General features: G+C 38.8%; 1 protein-coding gene across 3 annotated transcripts in view; it reads right to left on the minus strand.

The window, feature by feature from the left end:
* The window catches only part of GRM1 (glutamate metabotropic receptor 1), a 387,818-nt gene that overhangs the window by 68,106 nt on the left and 300,848 nt on the right, over positions 1 to 18,864 (minus strand). For all 3 annotated transcript variants that reach the window (XM_047769317.1, XM_047769318.1, XM_047769319.1), the window contains exons 4-5: positions 10,138 to 10,384; positions 5,713 to 5,881 (exon numbers count right to left, since the gene is read on the minus strand). In XM_047769317.1, coding sequence (XP_047625273.1) covers positions 5,713 to 5,881; positions 10,138 to 10,384 — 416 coding nt within the window. The remainder of the gene's footprint in view (positions 1 to 5,712; positions 5,882 to 10,137; positions 10,385 to 18,864) is intronic.

Here is an 18,864-nt window from a genome sequence, read left to right on the forward strand (position 1 = left end):
ACAAATAATATGGAGTATGACATAAATAGAACATATAAAAATGAAGGATTCAAAGAGAATTAAAAATAAGAGGAAATTGAAGACAGCTTTGCAATAACTATAGGAAGATGTCAATTTTGGAAAATTCCTACATTATAATTTCTTACGGGGAAAATGTAACAAAAATTGTATAAGAATACAAAATGTCAAAAAAATGGATACATATTGAACCAGACTATGTGCTAGGTACTCTGTACAAAACTGAACTAATCCTCATAACCACTCCTTGGGGTGAAGTTAATTATGTATATTTTACAGATAAGTAAGTACCTTGTGCAAACCTCAGTCACTTTATCCCCAGTTACTTCCAAGAACTAAGCTCGTCCTGGTGTAAAAACAGCTGTCAGAATGATGACATGTTATTCTGAGAATCAAAATTATATCTCAGAGGTTGGCAGATATATATTTACTTAACCAACCTTTATTTAGCGGCCCAGTGTGCCAGACATGGTGCTATGCACTGGGATAAAGAGATGAAAGATTCTGATGATCATTGAGGTGAATAAGCTCAAAATCTGGCATGATGTATGAAGCACACTGCTACAAGGAGGAATGAAATGCTTATGCAGAGAATATACGTTCAGTCATTCATCCATTCATTCACTCGCATCATGCATTTAGAGTGCCAGGCACCATATCAAGGCTAGAAATAATCAGTGACTAAAACAGGTAATACTCCCAATCTTTGAGGAGCTATCATTCTAGAGTAAGGCTTTGGGAAAACTGCACGAGAAAGAGGAATGGGGTTATTGGCACGGACCAAGGTGAGACTTAGTCTAGTATCCAGGGACCAAATTTAAAGAGGACTCACTCTCAGGGCTGTGTACATGCTCACCCTGCAAGTGCAGGACCTTGAGAGGAGAGGCTTCTGTAGTATCTGTGCTATAGCCACCTCACCTGCCTCATCTTAGTCTCAGTCCCAATAGACAGCAAGGCACCTGGAACTGGGGGTTGCAATTCTGCATATGGTGGTCAGGTTAGCCCTCAGGAAGCTCTGCTATTTGAGTAAAGATTTGGGAGCAGGGGGGAGTAAACCCTGAATGTGCTGTGGAAGAGTGTTCTAGGCAGTGTGAACAGCTAGTACAAAGACTAGTAAGAGTACCCTGGGTATTCATGCTCATGCCTTCCTCCTCTACTTACCTGGATACTTCAATAAACATTTACTTTAAAAAGTAAATGGGCCCTGTTTTAGCCCCTGCCACCTCCAAGATTCGGCAGCTCTGCTGAGCTCCTGCTCTGTACTCTGCCATGTGATTCAGCAGCAGCTCCTATTGGCACCTGTGCCCCAAAGCAACAGACAAGCTAGGGATGCAGCTAAGGTGATCACCGAAAAGTTTAGTAACTGAGAGACCAGCTTAAACACTGGTCAAAGCCTGAGAGGTAAAGGTGCTGGTATTACTCAGAGGTTGCCGTGGACAAATTAATGATGAATCTGTAGCATTTTTCATTATCACCAGTGCTTGCAAAGTTTCCTTCTCATCCGGAGAGACTATAATCATTTCAAGTTTTCACATACAAAATAAAACACAAAAAAACCCAATGTTCTTCAAGTTTTTACAAAATTTTAGCTGGTATGTTTTTAGTAACTGGGGAAGATCACATCATCATTATGAAATCATGGGCTTCTCAAATAAGGAGTTTTTGATATTCCTGTGGGCAATATTTATTGAGAACTTACCATCCTGCAGTGCAATTTAGAAAACATTATATAACAAAGGGACTGTTGTTGTTTCACTGGTTGCCAAAATACTTGCATTAGCTATGGACCGTTTAGATGGGTAGTTTGTTTTGATTCACAAAACGTGGATGCTGAAGTGGATGGGACAAGCTCTGATGGATGATGTTGCCACCCCTCTCAGCTGGTCTTACTATCACGTGGTCATGTGAGAAGTGCCCTCATTCTTAGAGAACAAGAGCTGAGGTACGAGGAAAGGACATTTCATGATGTTTGCACCTCACTTTCAGATGCTTCAGGGAAACAGAGTAAACCTAATTCTGAAATCTATAGCTTGTAAAACTATGTGTGTCTGGGCTTTTTTCCACGTATATATTTAACTACATGACCATATGGCCTGTGTAATGCAGAGCCCTGGGTGATATAGTTCATGTTCACCTAATGTCTCCGGATCTCTATCTTTTTCTCCTAAATTATAGTTGATTTACAAGGTTCTATCAATTTCTGCTGTATGGCAAGACGACCCAGTCATATATATATATAATAGTATTATATATATGTATACATTCTTTTTCTCATTTTATCTTATATCATGTTCTATCACAAGTGATTGTGTGATAGAGTTCCCTGTGTTATGCAGAAGGGCCTCATTGCTTAGTCATTATAAATATAATAGTTTGCATCTACTGACCCCCAAATCCATATCTCTATCTTGATTGGTTGGATGAAAAGAGGGGCGTGTTGTGACCTTCTCTACTCTCCCTGCCTAAACTCCTAGACCCAAACCAGAGTCTTGGAGCAAAGAATATAAAAAAGAACTTAAGGGAAGAGCTATGACCTCCTCTGGGTCCCTCTAGCCCCAGGGTGGGAAGGATTCCCGCCTCAGTGGCCCCCTTTTACTTTTACAACCAGTTTTTTATATTATACCCATGCCAGGTATATTGACCTACCTGGCATGGGTTCTTTTTCCCTAATATAAGACACAACAAATGAATTTTTATTTTTTTTACCTCAGTAGATGGTATGACTGAGATCACTTTCTACCTCTATAAAATATTAGAAGATATTATATTTTTATTCCTAAAAATCAATAACGTAGGAAATTGGACTTTTAACTACTTTTAAAAAAATTACCATGGGAAAGACCTATGGGTTACCACAAAAAAAGTCAAATGATTATTTCAGCATTTTAAGTGGCATTTGATATTTAAAATGAATAATTTTATCCCAGAGATTATGTTTCTCAGTTAACACAAGTGCAAGAACTCCAATCACCTTAGAAGTTGCTTCTCTCCAGGGTCTGCAGTAGCTATTGCAAGATTGGGCTCTGTATCCTGGGCCTGGTAGGTGGTGAATTGATGGTGTAAGAAAGGATATAAATGCTATTATTTGGTAAATGGGATTCAGACTTCATTTGTTTCCCTACTTCCCATGGTGCTTATGGGAAACAAACAAACATCCCCCCTTACCTCCACTCCAGGTGCTATTGAGAAAGGGCCTAGTTTCAACCTGCAGGGTGAAGAATATCATGAAAATTGGACCCTGAGAGATTTGCATTTATAGTGAGTGCTCTAGTGGCTCAGCAATGATTTCTGGGGTCTCCTTCAATAACACTGCATGGGTGTAATGCAAACAGGAAGCCAGAAATACTTTAGCATCTAAGATTAGAGATGCACGTAGACAGCTTTTGCTTTGAACTTGGGGGTGGGAGAAGGCCTATCTTCTGGAATGTCCAAATGGGACCACACATGGTATGTGAACCAGCAGCCAGGGTAACAGGAGGGAATCTTGAAGGGGAGCTCAACTAGAGAGTCTTTGGAATCATTTGTATTCTCTTGCCAAGGTTTTGCTTCTTTGTGTGTTTGTTTGTTTTTCTAATATTCTGAAAAGCCAAACTTTGTCATTCCATTAGTTCCATAAACGTTTTCACAACAGTCATCTGCATTAAAGACTCAGTGCTGCTGCCCATGATGGGAAGAAGATCTGAGATGAACATGTAATTTCCTTTGGGTCACAAAAGTGCTGGACTGTCTCAATCATATGACTTCCGGTCTCAGATGTCCTGGTTTTCCCTAGCGCCCAAAGATGACAAACACAAAATCCAGTGGTCTGAGATCCATGGCAATAGTTGAGGAGAAATTTTAGGCCTCTCGATTTCAGTGGATATTTATTCCTACAAACCACTAGAAGCCTCACATGAAAACTTCCATCTGGACAAGAGTCAGAGACGCACACTTGGAGAGCAGCACTGACATACAGCCCATGCACTGTGGTTTGGCTGGAGCCATTCTTGTGCTACCGAAATGCTTCTGTACTGGCTGGAAACTACAGAATGGTGCCTCTAAGCCTCCTCACTGCCTCACACTACCCTGTCCATGTCAGATTCCTCACCTAAATCTTCCTGTGATCCAACAACTCCAGGGTCAATCGAGGGAACGGCAGGAGGTCAAGCATCCTGTCATAGTGCTAAAGAGTTCATTCTGATTGGTTTGTTATCATTACATATATTAAACACTTTTAATATCACATCTGCAGAGAAGGCAGTGACATTTGAAACTAGGCAGTTGCCTCAGAACTTTTTTTCATGCTCAAAGTGACTGATTCCACGGAGAGTTTGAATCTACCTGGACAGCTCTTTGTTGTTGCTAAAAGATGTTGCAGATCCCCCACCTTCTTAGATCAGTAGAGATAAAGCTTTTAGACTCTTGTTTCTAGGACCACTAGGTATACTTCTCAGAGCAGCTCCCTGGAATGGGTGGTCCTATGGCTCCTGTGACTGGCACAGCAGCATGGCCACATAGCAAGAGAGCAGGGGCCTCACATAGTATCCGTTCCAGCCCCAGCTGTGTTCTGTGACATTTACGTGACAGCCTGTCTGCTTCCAGAGATGAATCACAGAAAATTAGAGATGGGAAAGACCTATTAGGTCATTTAATCTATGCTGCTGCCAGTTCACAATCACTCCCCTCTGCTCTGCTTCTTAGAGCTTCAGCTAGTTTGGCTTTAAATAGCCTAGGATACAAAGACTGCTGTTTCCATGCTTTCCTCGCCAAGAATTCTCTCTACCATGTTCAGCCAAATGCCCAATATACAATGTTTATTAGGGTTTTAATTACACAGTAATATCATGGTCACTCACTTACCCCAACCTGAAAAAAAGAAAAGCTTTGGGAATAATTAGAAAGTGGGGACATTTTCTTAGCTGGAAAATACCAGTTTCAGGAAAATCAAAAGACTTGGTGGAGAAAAGAGAAGGGATAAGCAGTGTTTTTGTGTTACCTCATTTCAGCTTCTTTTTAGTTATAAGCTTCTTTGGCATCCTTCAGCTGCTTTTTTTTTTTTTTTTTTTTTTTCTTTTTAGAGCCATACCTTTGCTCTGGAAGAGCCATATGCTATGGAAGTTCCCTGGCTAGGGGTCGAGTCAGAGCTATAGCTGCCAGCCTACACCATAGCCACTGCAAAGCAGGATCTGAGTCACATCTGCAACATACACCACCGCCCATAGCAATGTCAGATCCTTAATCCACTGAACAAGGCTAGGGATTGAGCAGATATCTTTATAGAAACAAGACGGATTTGTTACCACTGAGCCACGGTAGGAACTCCAGCATTGTTCACCTTCTTTAACAACAGCTGGAACTATAACTACGCAATATCATTGGTTTTCATTTCCATGTTTACTTCTGTTTCAATTTTTAATTTGACTATTCATCCCCTTGCTTTCTATATCATGTTTAAGATCATAGCTCATCACTGTGATTAAAATAAAGAATATTCTACATATCTCAATGGTTGGCCTATTTCATTTCCCAGTCTTCCTTTGTCTTCTCAATTATCTTAATTTTTGCTACACCCAAGAACAGAAGCAGTGAGCGTGGCACACCCTTTCTGGGCAGTCTTTTCAAAGAAAAATGTCTGTGTTTTTCTTACTGATGTCCAGGCAGGAGGTCTCCTCACGGACACCCCCACCCCCAAGTATGCATTTGTGGCTGGCTTACCTTAATCTGACCCTTTAGGCAAGGCTCACTGCACACAGACCGTACTACTCCACTTTTGTTCATTTGGATTTTATAATCATCGATGTTCAGCACTCCTTCATGCCAGGTTCCAACATGTACATAGTCGTAGCGATTAGCTTCAGTATACTGGAGATTCATGATATCATACCTACAAAGCAAACAACATGCATGTCTTGGAGAATATGGACATGATGTAGAAACCAAAAGATCTGGATAAATAGATAATAACAGAAGAGAGATAAAAGTTAGAATCATCCCATGTGCTAATGGCAGCTACTGTCAATGTTTCAGTTTAATTTACTTAGTTTAGTTTAGTTGGAAAGTCTGCTGACTTTCAAATATGTATTCCATTATTCAGTCTCTGTGTATGATTCAATTTTATTAAAGAATGTATTATTTTTGCACTTTTCTTTGTGCTTATTCTCAAGGAAAATTCTGTATGTGCTGAGTTATGATCGTCTCCTTCAAATTGTTAATCAGCAAGTTATTCTTTGATCGAGTAACAATTCTTTAGAACATAAATTTTTAAATGATTATGTTTATTCCAAATGTATTTTTCACATTCAGTTGCCATTTTCATTACACTGGGTTAAAAGAGATGAGTTTTACCAAGACTGAAACCTATTTTAGATGCTAATAGAGCAAGAAATCTGATAAATGCATCTTTGATTAGCAAGGATGTTGGAAATTTAACATCTTGAGCATTGACATTTAAACTGGTCTCTTCCTTGATTAGGACACACATTTCCGAATCCAAATAATTGGTGCCAGTTATTTCAAAGGCTGCAATGCTACACAACAGTAATATCTACATTTAGAAACCTTCACTATAGTCAGGGTGTGGTCTGGGGGCCAGATTCGTCATTCCCAGTGATGGCAGTGGAGAGCATTTTCCAATTCAGTGGAAAAAAAACACAGGATTTGATGTTAGAATGTGTAAGCTAGAATCTCCTTTCTAACATTTTAACAGTAGATTATACCGAACTCTTTAAGGCTCATGAGATGCTTGTGGAGATTTACTAAAATAAGGCATGTAGAATATTTCACAAGTGGGATAAATGCATATTAAGGCATATCACTATATTATTCATTTCTGTAGTACTACTGACGTACTAAAATACTCTGGTTATTTCCAAACTATAAGAAAATGAGAAGATCTTTGTGTTGTTGTAGCCATTTCCCTCTGAGTCACTGAAAATTTTCTGGTATCTTCAATCTTCTTTCCACGTTACTATTTACTCCAAGTAAACTATAACTCAAGTGGCAGTTGCCCAAATGTATAACAGACTCTCCCTTACTAGCTCTGCAAATCAGAGTTCTTTCCTGCAGCACCAGTGCAGAGTCCTCATCCTCCTGCACTAGAATATAAGAGGCATCTTGCTCTTTGTGCTTGACTCAAAGAAATAGATGACAGTTAACTAACACATATTCCTCTTCCTCAGCTCTCTTCCTCTCTCCAACAATTCCCCTAACTAATCCATCCTGGAATTCTTTCTCTTTAGAAAGATTTGGACTCGGAATCCTCCTTAGCCCAGCACTCCAGGAAGTAATTACCCATCAATGTTAGTTGGCATCTGAAACCTATGGGCTGTATCTGGCCTAGGACTCTATCTGGATAACTAATATCTTTTATTAGCTTTGCTGCCTGTTCTTAATGTGCAAATGCATTCTGTCACCCACAGGGTTGCCCATGGCTTCTGCACAACCGGATTCTGGCAATTTCTATAAATAGCAGCCCCCTAAAGGGAAAGGGGACTCTGGTGAAGTAAAGGAAGTCATTCCCCTACTTTTCCAGGTCAACAAAACTTACCTGGAGTGTATTATTCATCTCTGCTTTCTGATTTTTGGTTAATAGAGGGCCCTTATTCCTTTTGCTGCTGAGATGCACTAGAATGTTCTCAGAGTAGTTCTCTAACTCATCTCCTCATGGGTATTAACCATAGGCTGACAGCTCACACTCATCCTGCTGATCAATGATACTAACCTACACCTTTAGTATGTTTCAATTTTAAATACATTATGGTCACAGAGCTTGCTCTGGGTGTTTGGTAGAATAGTTTCCTTTTTCATTTCCTTTAATATGCATGTTTTACAGCATATTACATTGTTAAATCTCCTTATATATTCTCAATGAAGGCTTAGGTGTAACATTAGCTTTAGAATATCTTTTTTCTATATAAATCAGTTTCCTAAGACTTTTATCTTAACTTCCTCATTTCAAGAGGAGAAATCAGTTCACACTTCATTAGCATTTAGAAACTGAAAAATTCGCAATATTTTTCTATGAAAACATATTTTTTAAAAGTCCCAAAAGCTAGAGAAAAAAAAATACTTGACGATAACAAGGGAAAAACACTGACTTACTAAAAAGAGGCCTTCTTCTATGCTGTGTGTGCTAACGAACATTACTCTCATATTTTGACCCCAGAGTCCCTTCTGGGCATGTTGGCGGGTATTTGGAATATCCACATGCTGTAAATGCTGCCTTTACAGCATCCTGTCAATGCATTCAATTTATGTTGCATAATGATTAACTGAAATAATTACAAGAGGGACCAAAAGCATGAAAGGTAGTAAGGCAGGAGACAGAAACAGAGGGAAGTGGTTGAAACAGGAAATGAACACAGATTAAGCTGAACAGTTTTGAACATGAGGAAACAATCCTTGAAAAGGGACCCAGAGGAAAGCTCGTGATTTAAATATTTAAAGATGGAGAAACAAGCAGAAGTTGTGTGCCTTTATTTTGGATAGCTTACAACTAGAGAGAAGAGGAGGAAATTTGTGTCTGTGGAGTGTGGGGAATGCATCTGCCCTGTCCTAGGCACACTCTGTTATAGAGTCATGAAGGTAGATTTCCATTCCAAACCCAGTCCTTTACAGAGTCTGGTTGCCAGTGGATCCCAGGATTACAACCATGGGTTTAAGGGGATGGGACAGTGGGGGGAGTCAGTGCTCTGAATCTTAGACCCACTTGTTCCTTCTGGTACCATTTCCTAAGGTACTCAGCCCCTGGGAGCTTTCCCCAAGCCTAGGCCCTGGCTCATTCCACCTCTCCTACTTGGATCTGCACTGCTCCCACCTAACCAGCAGCTTGAAGAAATCTGATAAATTCATTGTTTTAATTGCTGACAATTACCTATATCATTTATCCTTCCTAGAGCTGTTGGATTTTAACAGGGAGAATCCACTGAAGACCCACAAGGCACTCTCTAAAGGTAGAACTTTAAGCTTACATGAAAGGAAAAGATTTGTGGAAAATAACTCAGGGTCAAATAGTCTCTTACAGTACCTTTGAAATGACATTAAGAAGGTTGCCGGCAACTTTGTCTAATTTTAGAATTAGCTAAATGGCAGCATGATGTAGCCAAAAGATTACAAGTCTCAGATTTAGACTGCACTGCCTCTACCAGCTACTCTCTGGGTGACTTTAGGAGTTTTTAAAATTTCTTTGATACTCAGTTTTATCATTTGCAAAAGAGGATAATAATATGCCTATAGCAATGAGGATTAAATGATTTGATGTTCCATTTTATCACAACATATGCTTTTCTAAAATCTCTTATTCTGCAGAATCATATACTGAAAGATAACAGGGCTTATGAGGGGGGAGAAAAAGGATTTGGGGCACACTGAGCAGCAGCTAGACTGAGGGCCTTTTTTCTTTCCTGTGCAGGTTTTAATTTTTATCTCACTACTTTCGTTACCCCTTGCCTTAGAAAATTCCTATGAATGAACACAACTACTCTTCGTACTGATATCATTCTCTGTATACAGACCACATATGAGCTAACTGTTGTTATAAAAGCAAGTGTTGCAGGAAAGACTGTACATAACATGACTTGGGAAAAACATATATAGTTAGACTTAATTTTCCTTTGCTTCTCAATTAATTCTTTGGAAGTCTTAGAGACTTGTACCAGACATGAAATTCCTTTTCTTTCTTGTTCCAAGAAATATGTTAGCAGGAACATAAGTTAGACTGAGAAGAAGGGATACATATGTAGGACTTGGTTCTCTTCATACATTAAGATCTTTAAGCAGGCATAATATTCCACAGCCAGTCAATCAGAAGGATGCTGACCTGACGTTATCAGTGCCAAGGAGGGTCCTGCTGGTCAGGTATAACCCCATCACTTGCAGGGAAGTCCCAGGCATTCTGAGGGAAGAGTGGGGATGACAGCTCGTGTGGGGGTTGGCACTGGCAGGATGCAGGATTATGAGTGTTTACCAAAAAGTTTTTCAATGTTGTATTATGTAATTTACACCTAACATTAGCCCTGTCTTTTTAGCTCTCTGGTTGTGCCTATCTTCATGGCATCCAGAAACCATGGAATCGCAAGGAGCCAGGAGGTTCAGGGAGGATCACGGAGTTATTTGGATCCATTATGGAAAAGACTGCTTTACCTCCCAGGAGCATCTCCTTTCTCATCAAACCACACCTCCTCTCCGGACACACCGATGAACGTGGACTTGATGAGAAAGTCCAGAAGTTTGCTGCCGTCAATGGGCTTCATGGCATCGCAGAGGCCCACATGGCCAGGGCAGAGGGCATGGTGCATGTTCTGTAGCCCGTGTGCCATGGCGTAGATGGCATTGATGACAAACCCCATCTTACTGTCTTGGACGTAGTTTTCTTCTAAGCTTTCATTACCTGTAACATAAAAACAGATCACTACCAAGGTTGCAGCAACAAAGTCTAAAACTGCATGTTAATTCTCAAATGCATTTCAGGGCTGTCAGAAGAAGGGAAAGTTAAACCTACCTGTTCAAGCTTTGCATTTGTGACTAGCTCTAGTGTTTCTATCTGCAAAAAGTTTGTTTTGTTTTCTGAATTCAATAATGGCTTTGTAACATATAAAACAAATGCTTAGAGGTGAAAATAAAAAACTTTCACATATTGCAAGAAATTCCTTAAGGAACAATAAAATAACTCTTATTCCCTCTCGATTCACAGAGACGTACATTAAAAGTCTTCATATATCACAGTCATGGAAAAGCATTTTTGATATCCTCCATGACAATTCACAATCCATAGTAAATCAGTTTGTGAATTACCCAAACCTCAGTATTTTCTTTTGATGACTCCACTAATTTTATCATCTCCAGGACCACAAAAACCTAGAGAAAGAACAAGAACCAGGTAGTGTGAATTTCTTCTTATACATGGTTGGCAGTATAGAAATACTTGTTTCAGATTTACTAATGATTAAAAACTCAGGTAAAATGTGTCTTGATGGAAGAGTCATACTACACATTTACTTCTGACCTGTAGCTTTTACCTGTGAGTTTCAAAAAGTGCAATCATTTCTACCTATGTCACAGATGACAACCTAAATAGGTCACTGGACCCCAAGGTTCCTGGGCTAGAGAGTAGCAGAGAGTATTTTAGGAACACAGAGAGCTTGAACTGTTTAGAAGAAATGGTAAAGAGTTTTGACTTTGATGTTGAGCTTGAGATGAAATAAGACACTTCTAAAGAGGTCTATTTAAGGCTAATCTATTTAGGTACAGTTGAAAATGTAAAAAAGAAACATGTACATCTAAGAGTGAGATACAAAATACCCAGGGCCAAGTTGAAAGGGGGAAAAATTCAATTTTAAGTCATTGTCTGATGTTGCTTAATAAGAAATTGTTAAAAGTGTGATTTGCTAAAGCAGTATTTTTCTAATTGAAAGAACGCCGAGAGGAAATAGGAGTAAGAGAGCCGGAAAGGGCATTTAAAAATCAAACTGTGCAGAATAAGTATAAAAAGTTATATAAAGCAGAAAGCAAACATCCTCCCTGCAAAAACTGTGAAGCCATTGAAATAAGGTAATTTATGTCTGTCACCTGAACCCCTGGGTCTTAATGTTAGTTTGCTTTCTCTCTTTTCTTTGTACTAGGATATAAAAGAGATAAACTAATGTCATCTGTCTTATAAGTTTTAAATTAGCCTTTAAAGAATGCCCCAAACCTCCAACTGCTGGAGCTAAATGTTAAAGTTGTTAGAGAAATTACCAGGAGTTAAAGAAGAAAAAAAAAATAGACAAAAATTGAATGGCAAAATAACCTTCAATGCAGCAGTTACTTAAACAGTTCTAGTTGGTACTAAAACCATCTACTTGAGGTTGAAGCTATTCAAGTCAACCCTAGGAGAAAACTATGAGAAAATATGAGAATAAAAACATAGTATTCCTTACTAAATGAAAAGTTCTTTATTAGGGACAAATCTTATGGCCACTGAGTTGTTGTTTTAGTTTTAGTTTTGATAATTGCTATCAAAAATGTATTGCATACTTTAAAAATTATTTTGGTGTCCCCAGTACAAAATTTCTCAAGCCAGGTTGTCTAGTAGATGCCTTATTCAGCAGCATTGGGATTGTAACTGGTCTTGGATTTCTCTGAGATCAATGTGTTCCTCCCCCCCCCCCAATATTTTGATCCTTACTTAGGGCTATTATATAATAGGGCTATTATTGTCCAAGCTGGGTTACTTTTGTGAGTGAAGTGAGAAGTGAGTTATAATTATTCCAGAAACACAGTTGCAAGTAAAGTAAACTGGTCAAATAGTGACAAGTTTTTCGAGACATGCTGATCTCTAACTATATCTATTCACTGTTGTTACTATAAGTAAGATATGTGTGTGTTCGTGTGTGTGTGTGTGTGTATAAAGATACATATAAAGTATATAAAATAACACGTAAATATATATATTCATTCATGTATGCATTTGTATATTTATACAATATACAATAAATAGTGGAATACTCATTAATTTAAATTAATTTTATAATCTAATTTCAAGTAGCAATATACATACTAATAGTAATACTCCTACTATTTTTTGCTTATTATATACACTACTCAAATAATGAGTTCATGATAATGTGACTAAATAGACATTAATCTTATCATTTATAAGTGAGGAAAGAGCAATGGTATTAAAATACCCCTTGATGTTTGTTCTCTCTGTAACTCAGCGGAAACATGACTACAGATATAGAAGTCTACAGAGGAGACACTTTTCTGGTGACTGAGGACAGGACATCTTGCTGTGCCCTAGTGTCCTTGTCAACCTTTCCGGGAGCTTCTCCCTGGGATTACTCCAAATGTGCCCAGCTGCCTCTCTGACCTAGAAGTCCTGGCACCCAATCTATTAATTGCAGATTATGACAAAGAAGCCCATCCTGTCAGTATTTATCATACACAGAACCAGGAGGCTAGGTGCATGTTTGCTTTATAACTCAAAGCCCTTTGCAAAATAAACACAAGCATCTTGTGTGTTTGTGCAAACCTGAAGGGACACAAGCATTCCCTACCCTGCCAGCCCCTGGGTCTGCGTTGGAATGAGATGCTACCTACCATCCGTGAGAACTCTCTCTTCAGCTGCTAGCCCAGCCCACAAGGAACTAGCATTTGGGCAAGTGTGGCACAGAGTTAGAAAATCGCCTGGACTTTACAGGACCATTTTCTTTGCCATAGCAACTGTCCCAGCTGATGTTGCAAGAATCTATCCTCAAACAAAAAGAATATGTTACAGGTTCTCCTGTTCGCCAAAGCTCCTGTATTTTCATGACCAGCAAAAAGAGAATCCAAACTAATAATATTGTCACTTGATGGGAAGGTGAGAACATTCTGGTTCCCTCGGGTTTACTGCCTTTTTAATAATACTAGTCCTAGAGTTATTAGTGAGAAGGGGATTTTATGATTCATTTTCTGCAGTGCACTAACTGTTACAGGCCACTAGGTTATCATTAAACCATTACCTTTTCTAATATACTAAATGGAATCAAGTAATTGTAGTTGACTGTGTTTATTTACCTTCAAAAGAATACCTGCCTAACTCCTTCACAGTGGATTGTGAAAATAGCTACCTTGATTCTAAATAGTAATCTCATTCTTATTGCAAAAGCACAACAACTGCTATAAATTGCTGCCTGTGAAAGCACACAGGGTCTCCATGGGGGGAGAAAGAAACTGTGTACCATCTGAAAACAGGAAATCCATGGTGGTTGAGTGAAGGATTGGCAATTCTGTCAGCTGCCATTTAGGATGGCTGTTCAGCAGAGCAGTACAGAGGAAAGAACTCTGGACTAGACACTTGTCCAGACAAACACTGAGACCTAGAGAAATGGAGCGGGACCCTGTGGTTCAAATCCTTTCTGTGTCCTCAGTTTTTTGTTTCAAGGAAACAGGCTTCACTCAGCCTCTTGTACCTGCCCTTGGTTGCAAAGGGCAGATTCAAACAGTTGCTAATCAGGGGAGGGAGGGAAATGCAGAAACAAAGGAAGAAGAGTCAAGACACAATAGTGCAGCCATGGGGCAGTATCCTCCTTCCTCTTCAAGGAATATACACAACAACACCTTGAGTTCTTCTGCCTGAACTGAGGCCCCCACCCAGGTGGAGGATGGTAACTTCAGCCTGAGCACAGGATTCCCAGAGAGCACCACCCTGGTCTCTCACCACCAACCAATCAGAAGAAAGTCACACACTCTGCAGCCTGCACCCCAAATCTTGCCTATAAAAACCTCTCTTGCAAACTATCAGGGAGTTGAGTTGGGCTTCAAGAACTTCAAGGAAATGGAACTCAAAGACTTTGGCCAAGACAAGAATTACCAGATCCTTATCATCACCCAGCCTGTCTCATTGCAATGCCCCCTCCTTCACCTAAGCAACTTGGCCTACTCTTTCCTGCCCTCTACTAGGAAAGGTGTATGACTCATTCCTCACCACACTCTTTAAAGGGCAATATATGCCCCAAACCAATGAGCAAGCATATTGTAAGACCCTTCTTTCCCCAACCAATCGGCAGGTCAGCAGAAGTATGTAAGACCTCTCCTCTGCCTGGGCTATAAATACAGACATGACCACACATCCTGGGTCAGCTCTCCCTGATTGTTAGGAAGTCATCCTGCTGTACTAGCAGCATCTCTTATCTCAATACACTCTTCTTTCTTTTCACCTTGCTATGCTGGAAAATTCTTTCTTCCCACCTGCATGCACAGACCATGACAATTATCTTTTTTTTAAGTCTTACAAAACTGTATGAGATTGGTTTTTTTTTAATATATTTTTTTTATTTTCCCACTGTACAGCAAGGGGGTCAGGTTATCCTTGCATGTATACATTACAATTACATTTTTCCCCCAGCCTTTCTTCTGTTGCAACATGAGTAGACAAAGTTCTCAATGCTATTCAGCAGGATCTCCTTGTAAATCTATTCTAAGTTGTGTCTGATAAGCCCAAGCTCCCGGAGATTGGTTTTTTATCACCATTTCATAAATGAGAAGACTGAAGCACAGAGAAGTGAAGTCACAACTGGGGAGACATGCTCTCCTTTCCCTTCAATTAATGCTTCTTTGAGAAGAGACTCCTGTTGAGTAACACCTCAGGCCTCTTGACTTACCTAATGGGCAGAGAAGAGTGATTTATCTTTTTACAGTATTGAGAAAAAATAAAACAAAAAAAACAACAAAAAAAAAACTGGGCATGCTCAGCTCAGTTCCTTTCTCTCTTATCTGGAGCCTGGCACCAACAAATTTCAAACATTCTGGTTGGTTCTCCTGCCTTTGGTAAAAGTGGACTGTAGTTGTTCAGCTGTGCTATTGGGCTAGACAGCCTAATCTATCTAGTATTGAAAAGTCTATTGTGGCCACATATCCGATCCATGTCCCTAACCCAATTTGCTTTTTTGTTTGTCAGTCAGTGTTTTTGTTAACTTTTAGAAATGTTTTTACTGAGTATAACTCACGTGATACAGAAATCTTTACTGTACAGATTAATAAATGTTTACATATGTACATACCCATGTAACTGCTCCCAAGATTATGTTATAAAGCATTTCTGGAGACTTCCATTTGTGTAGAGCTTCCTTAATTTATCCCAGCAATGTTTTATAATTTTTCAGTAGCCAGAGCCTAGGTATTTGATTTTCATGATACTATTACAATTGGTGTACTTGAAAATTTTTAAACTACTTGTTGCCAGTATAGAGAAATAACTATCGATATTTGTATTTTGGCCTTGTATCCTGCAAATTTGCTAAATTAACTTATTAACTCTAAATTTTTTATAAATTTGTTTGATTTTTCTATGTATGAAATTAATAAAACATATTTTATTTTCATCTGTTTCACTGCTGCATCTACTTCTTAGTTGGCTTCAAATCCTAGAAGGAAGAACTTTGGCTGTCCCACTTAAACCATTCAGGTTCTGAACTTAAGATTATGCAGCTACGAAGGACAGAAGCAGTGGCCTCCAGAACTGGACATGCTACTGCCAAGTGGCACTATGCTTGCAACTGCAGCCCTGCTCAACTGCTAGAGCAGTCCTATAACAGGGCACATTGATTAGCAAGAACAATCATTTTGATGTTTATTTGATGTTTATTTGTCCTGAGATTTTAGAAATATTGTCCCAGTTTGAATGTCCAAAGTGGAAAAAGGATTGAAAATAAATTGAAAGAGTGTTGAACTTCAATAATTTTGTTGATTGCTCTTCTTTCTATTTCATTAGTGCAACCCTACCACAATGCATTTAGGTCCAGTTATGTTGCCTTTTCCAATGTAGACCCTCGGCATTAAATTCAAAATAAAGAGAAACAAAACACGTATTCTTCTATCTCCTCATAAAACAAGGAAATGTTTTGAGAAACATGAGTAAATATAATCTTCCCTGGAGAAAACAATCTTCTGATTTCTTGGCTTTTGTGGCTTTCCACTGCCTCTTTTATCTGAGAGCATTATGTACTCAATACATAATTGGATATAATCTCCACTCACATCAAAATAGAAAGAACTGCAATTATTTTACATTGTTAACATATCAAGCAAGGAAAATGAAATTCATGTTCCTTTAAATGACCCAAGTATAAGATTAATTGAAAGAAAATTAATCAGATCATCTTTAAAATAATGACCTCAAAGGATTAAAGTGCCCTCAATTTTTCTTGAAGGCTTGGGCTGATAAATTTTTTCTTATGCTTTTCCAGGAAGAATTTGCTGTAAGGTTCACAATGGCCCAAGCTTGTTTATGCTCGAGTTTAGAAACTTCGATTTTTTTGCTTCCTCTAATTCTATATTTTCCTCTTTCCCTAAAAAAAAATTTCTTCTGCTCATATCACAGAAAAAAAAAAAGGCTCCTCCATTATTTTCTATTCAGTTTGTTAAAATGTGAATTAACTCTTATATAAGATGGAAAAGAAGAAAGTAAGGGTCATTTACTTGAGCATGTGTCACTATCACTGTTATTATTAGCTGAATTGCTTAAACCCACGTGGTGTTAACATATGTGAATAATACGGACGTTTTTCTAAATGCATCATCACAATCGATTGTTAAGCGAGCAATCCCTCAGTTATATGACACATGAACAGTAGGCTCCCTGCAAATTGATAATAATGTATGGAAAGCCCTCAATTCCATGAAAATACAACTGCATTTTGGCTAATCCATATTTCAAAAAATTATAGTGTTATGTGAAAAAAAAAGAGAATAATTCCTGGTGTGTTTTAGTGATGCTGAGGATTAGTCAGTAGCATTCCTTTGAACTGTGGGGCTCTTTGTTTCTCTACAGAGAGAAAATAAGGGCAGCCTGTTCTGTGCCTTTGCCTTTATTGATCTGGCACAAAACAGTGTCATGGAATTATAAACCACTCCCTCTGGAGTAACTAATCTTTGCAGGTCTGCAGTAAGCATTTGGCAGGTAATCATAGAGACAGAGTATGTTACAGAGAGCTGGCTGCTTTAGCCAATGTGGGAAGTTAAAGTGTTGTTAAAATTCATCAGGAACCAACTCCCTCCTCAATAACCTGCTGGGTCAGAATCCTTGCCAAGCCTATTCATCTTAGCCTCTTCTGAACTCTAAGAAGGCAAATGTATGCTCATAGCACTACTTCTACTTATTTAGGGGTGATAGGAAATTTGCCTTCTTTTTCATATGTAAGGGTGTTCCATGATTTAACACCCTTATGGTCCATTTTGAGTTCTTGTTAATGGTTTGTTCTTTTGTAGTATCTCTAGTTTCATGCTGCAGTGTTTATATTGAGCTAATGAGGCAGAGTGGATTTTTGCAGAAATTTAAGAACTATTTGTAGAGACTCTACTTATCTCTGAATTATTAGGGTCTAACAGAATTTATGGTAACTAATATAGAATCTTCTTTAAAAAAAAACAAAACCTTAAAAGGTGTATGGTGTTAGCAATGTAAATCCACTTTTATGATAGATTTCTGATTGATACAATACAGTCTTTATAACTCGACAAAATGCTATACATAAAAAAGTCTTCTTTGTGGAGTTCCCACTGTGGCACAGTGGGTTAAGGATCCAACTCTGCATAGGTACGGGTTCAATCCCTAGCCCTGTGCAGTAGGTTATAGACCCAGTATACCACAGCTGTGGTATAGCTTGTAGCTATAGCTCAGTTAGATTTCTGGCCTGGGAACTTCCATATGAAATGGGTGCAGCCAAAAAAAAAAAAAAAGAGTCTACTTTGGGACACATTAAGGATACCCTACCCTTCAGTATTTTTCCTGGAATTCACATGCCAAAAGGAAGCTGGGAATAGAAGCCTTCAATCTTCCACAAAGACTCCGACTGGGGTTTAAGAATAGGCCATAAAGTTTATTTCCATGCCCACATCACCAAAGAATAAGCTACACTGTAGGTTTTCATGTGATGTTCACTTCCCCAGGGCAATATTAGTTGACATTTTATATTGACATTTTATGTAGACTTAGCAGTCCGTGTAGACCACAACACTATCTGTCTCAGTGTTGGCTGGAATTTCTTGAATGACATATTGTCTTTTATGTGGTGTCTCCTAACAGGATCTCTTGAAAGAATCAGATTTGGAATTCCTAAGGGTCTAATAAGAACTCAAGGCTAGTGAGACTTAGTCAATATCTGTCACAGAAATTAAAAGAGCAGTTCCTAAGAAAATGATGTCAAGCACAGACAAGCCAAAAGCTCTTAGCAGGATCTGTTGCTAAAACAAACACAGGGTTCAGACTTTACACAAATCTGTTTGAAGGTGTCAATCACTGTGCCCGGGTTGTGAAGGCATACGTACAGAAACAAGAATGCCAAGTATAGATTCTGTAAGAAGGACTGCCTTGGGAGGTCACAGGGATCATCCAAATCTATTAAAATT

Source organism: Phacochoerus africanus, chromosome 2 (genome assembly GCF_016906955.1).
Source record: "Phacochoerus africanus isolate WHEZ1 chromosome 2, ROS_Pafr_v1, whole genome shotgun sequence".
Lineage (NCBI taxonomy): Eukaryota > Metazoa > Chordata > Mammalia > Artiodactyla > Suidae > Phacochoerus > Phacochoerus africanus.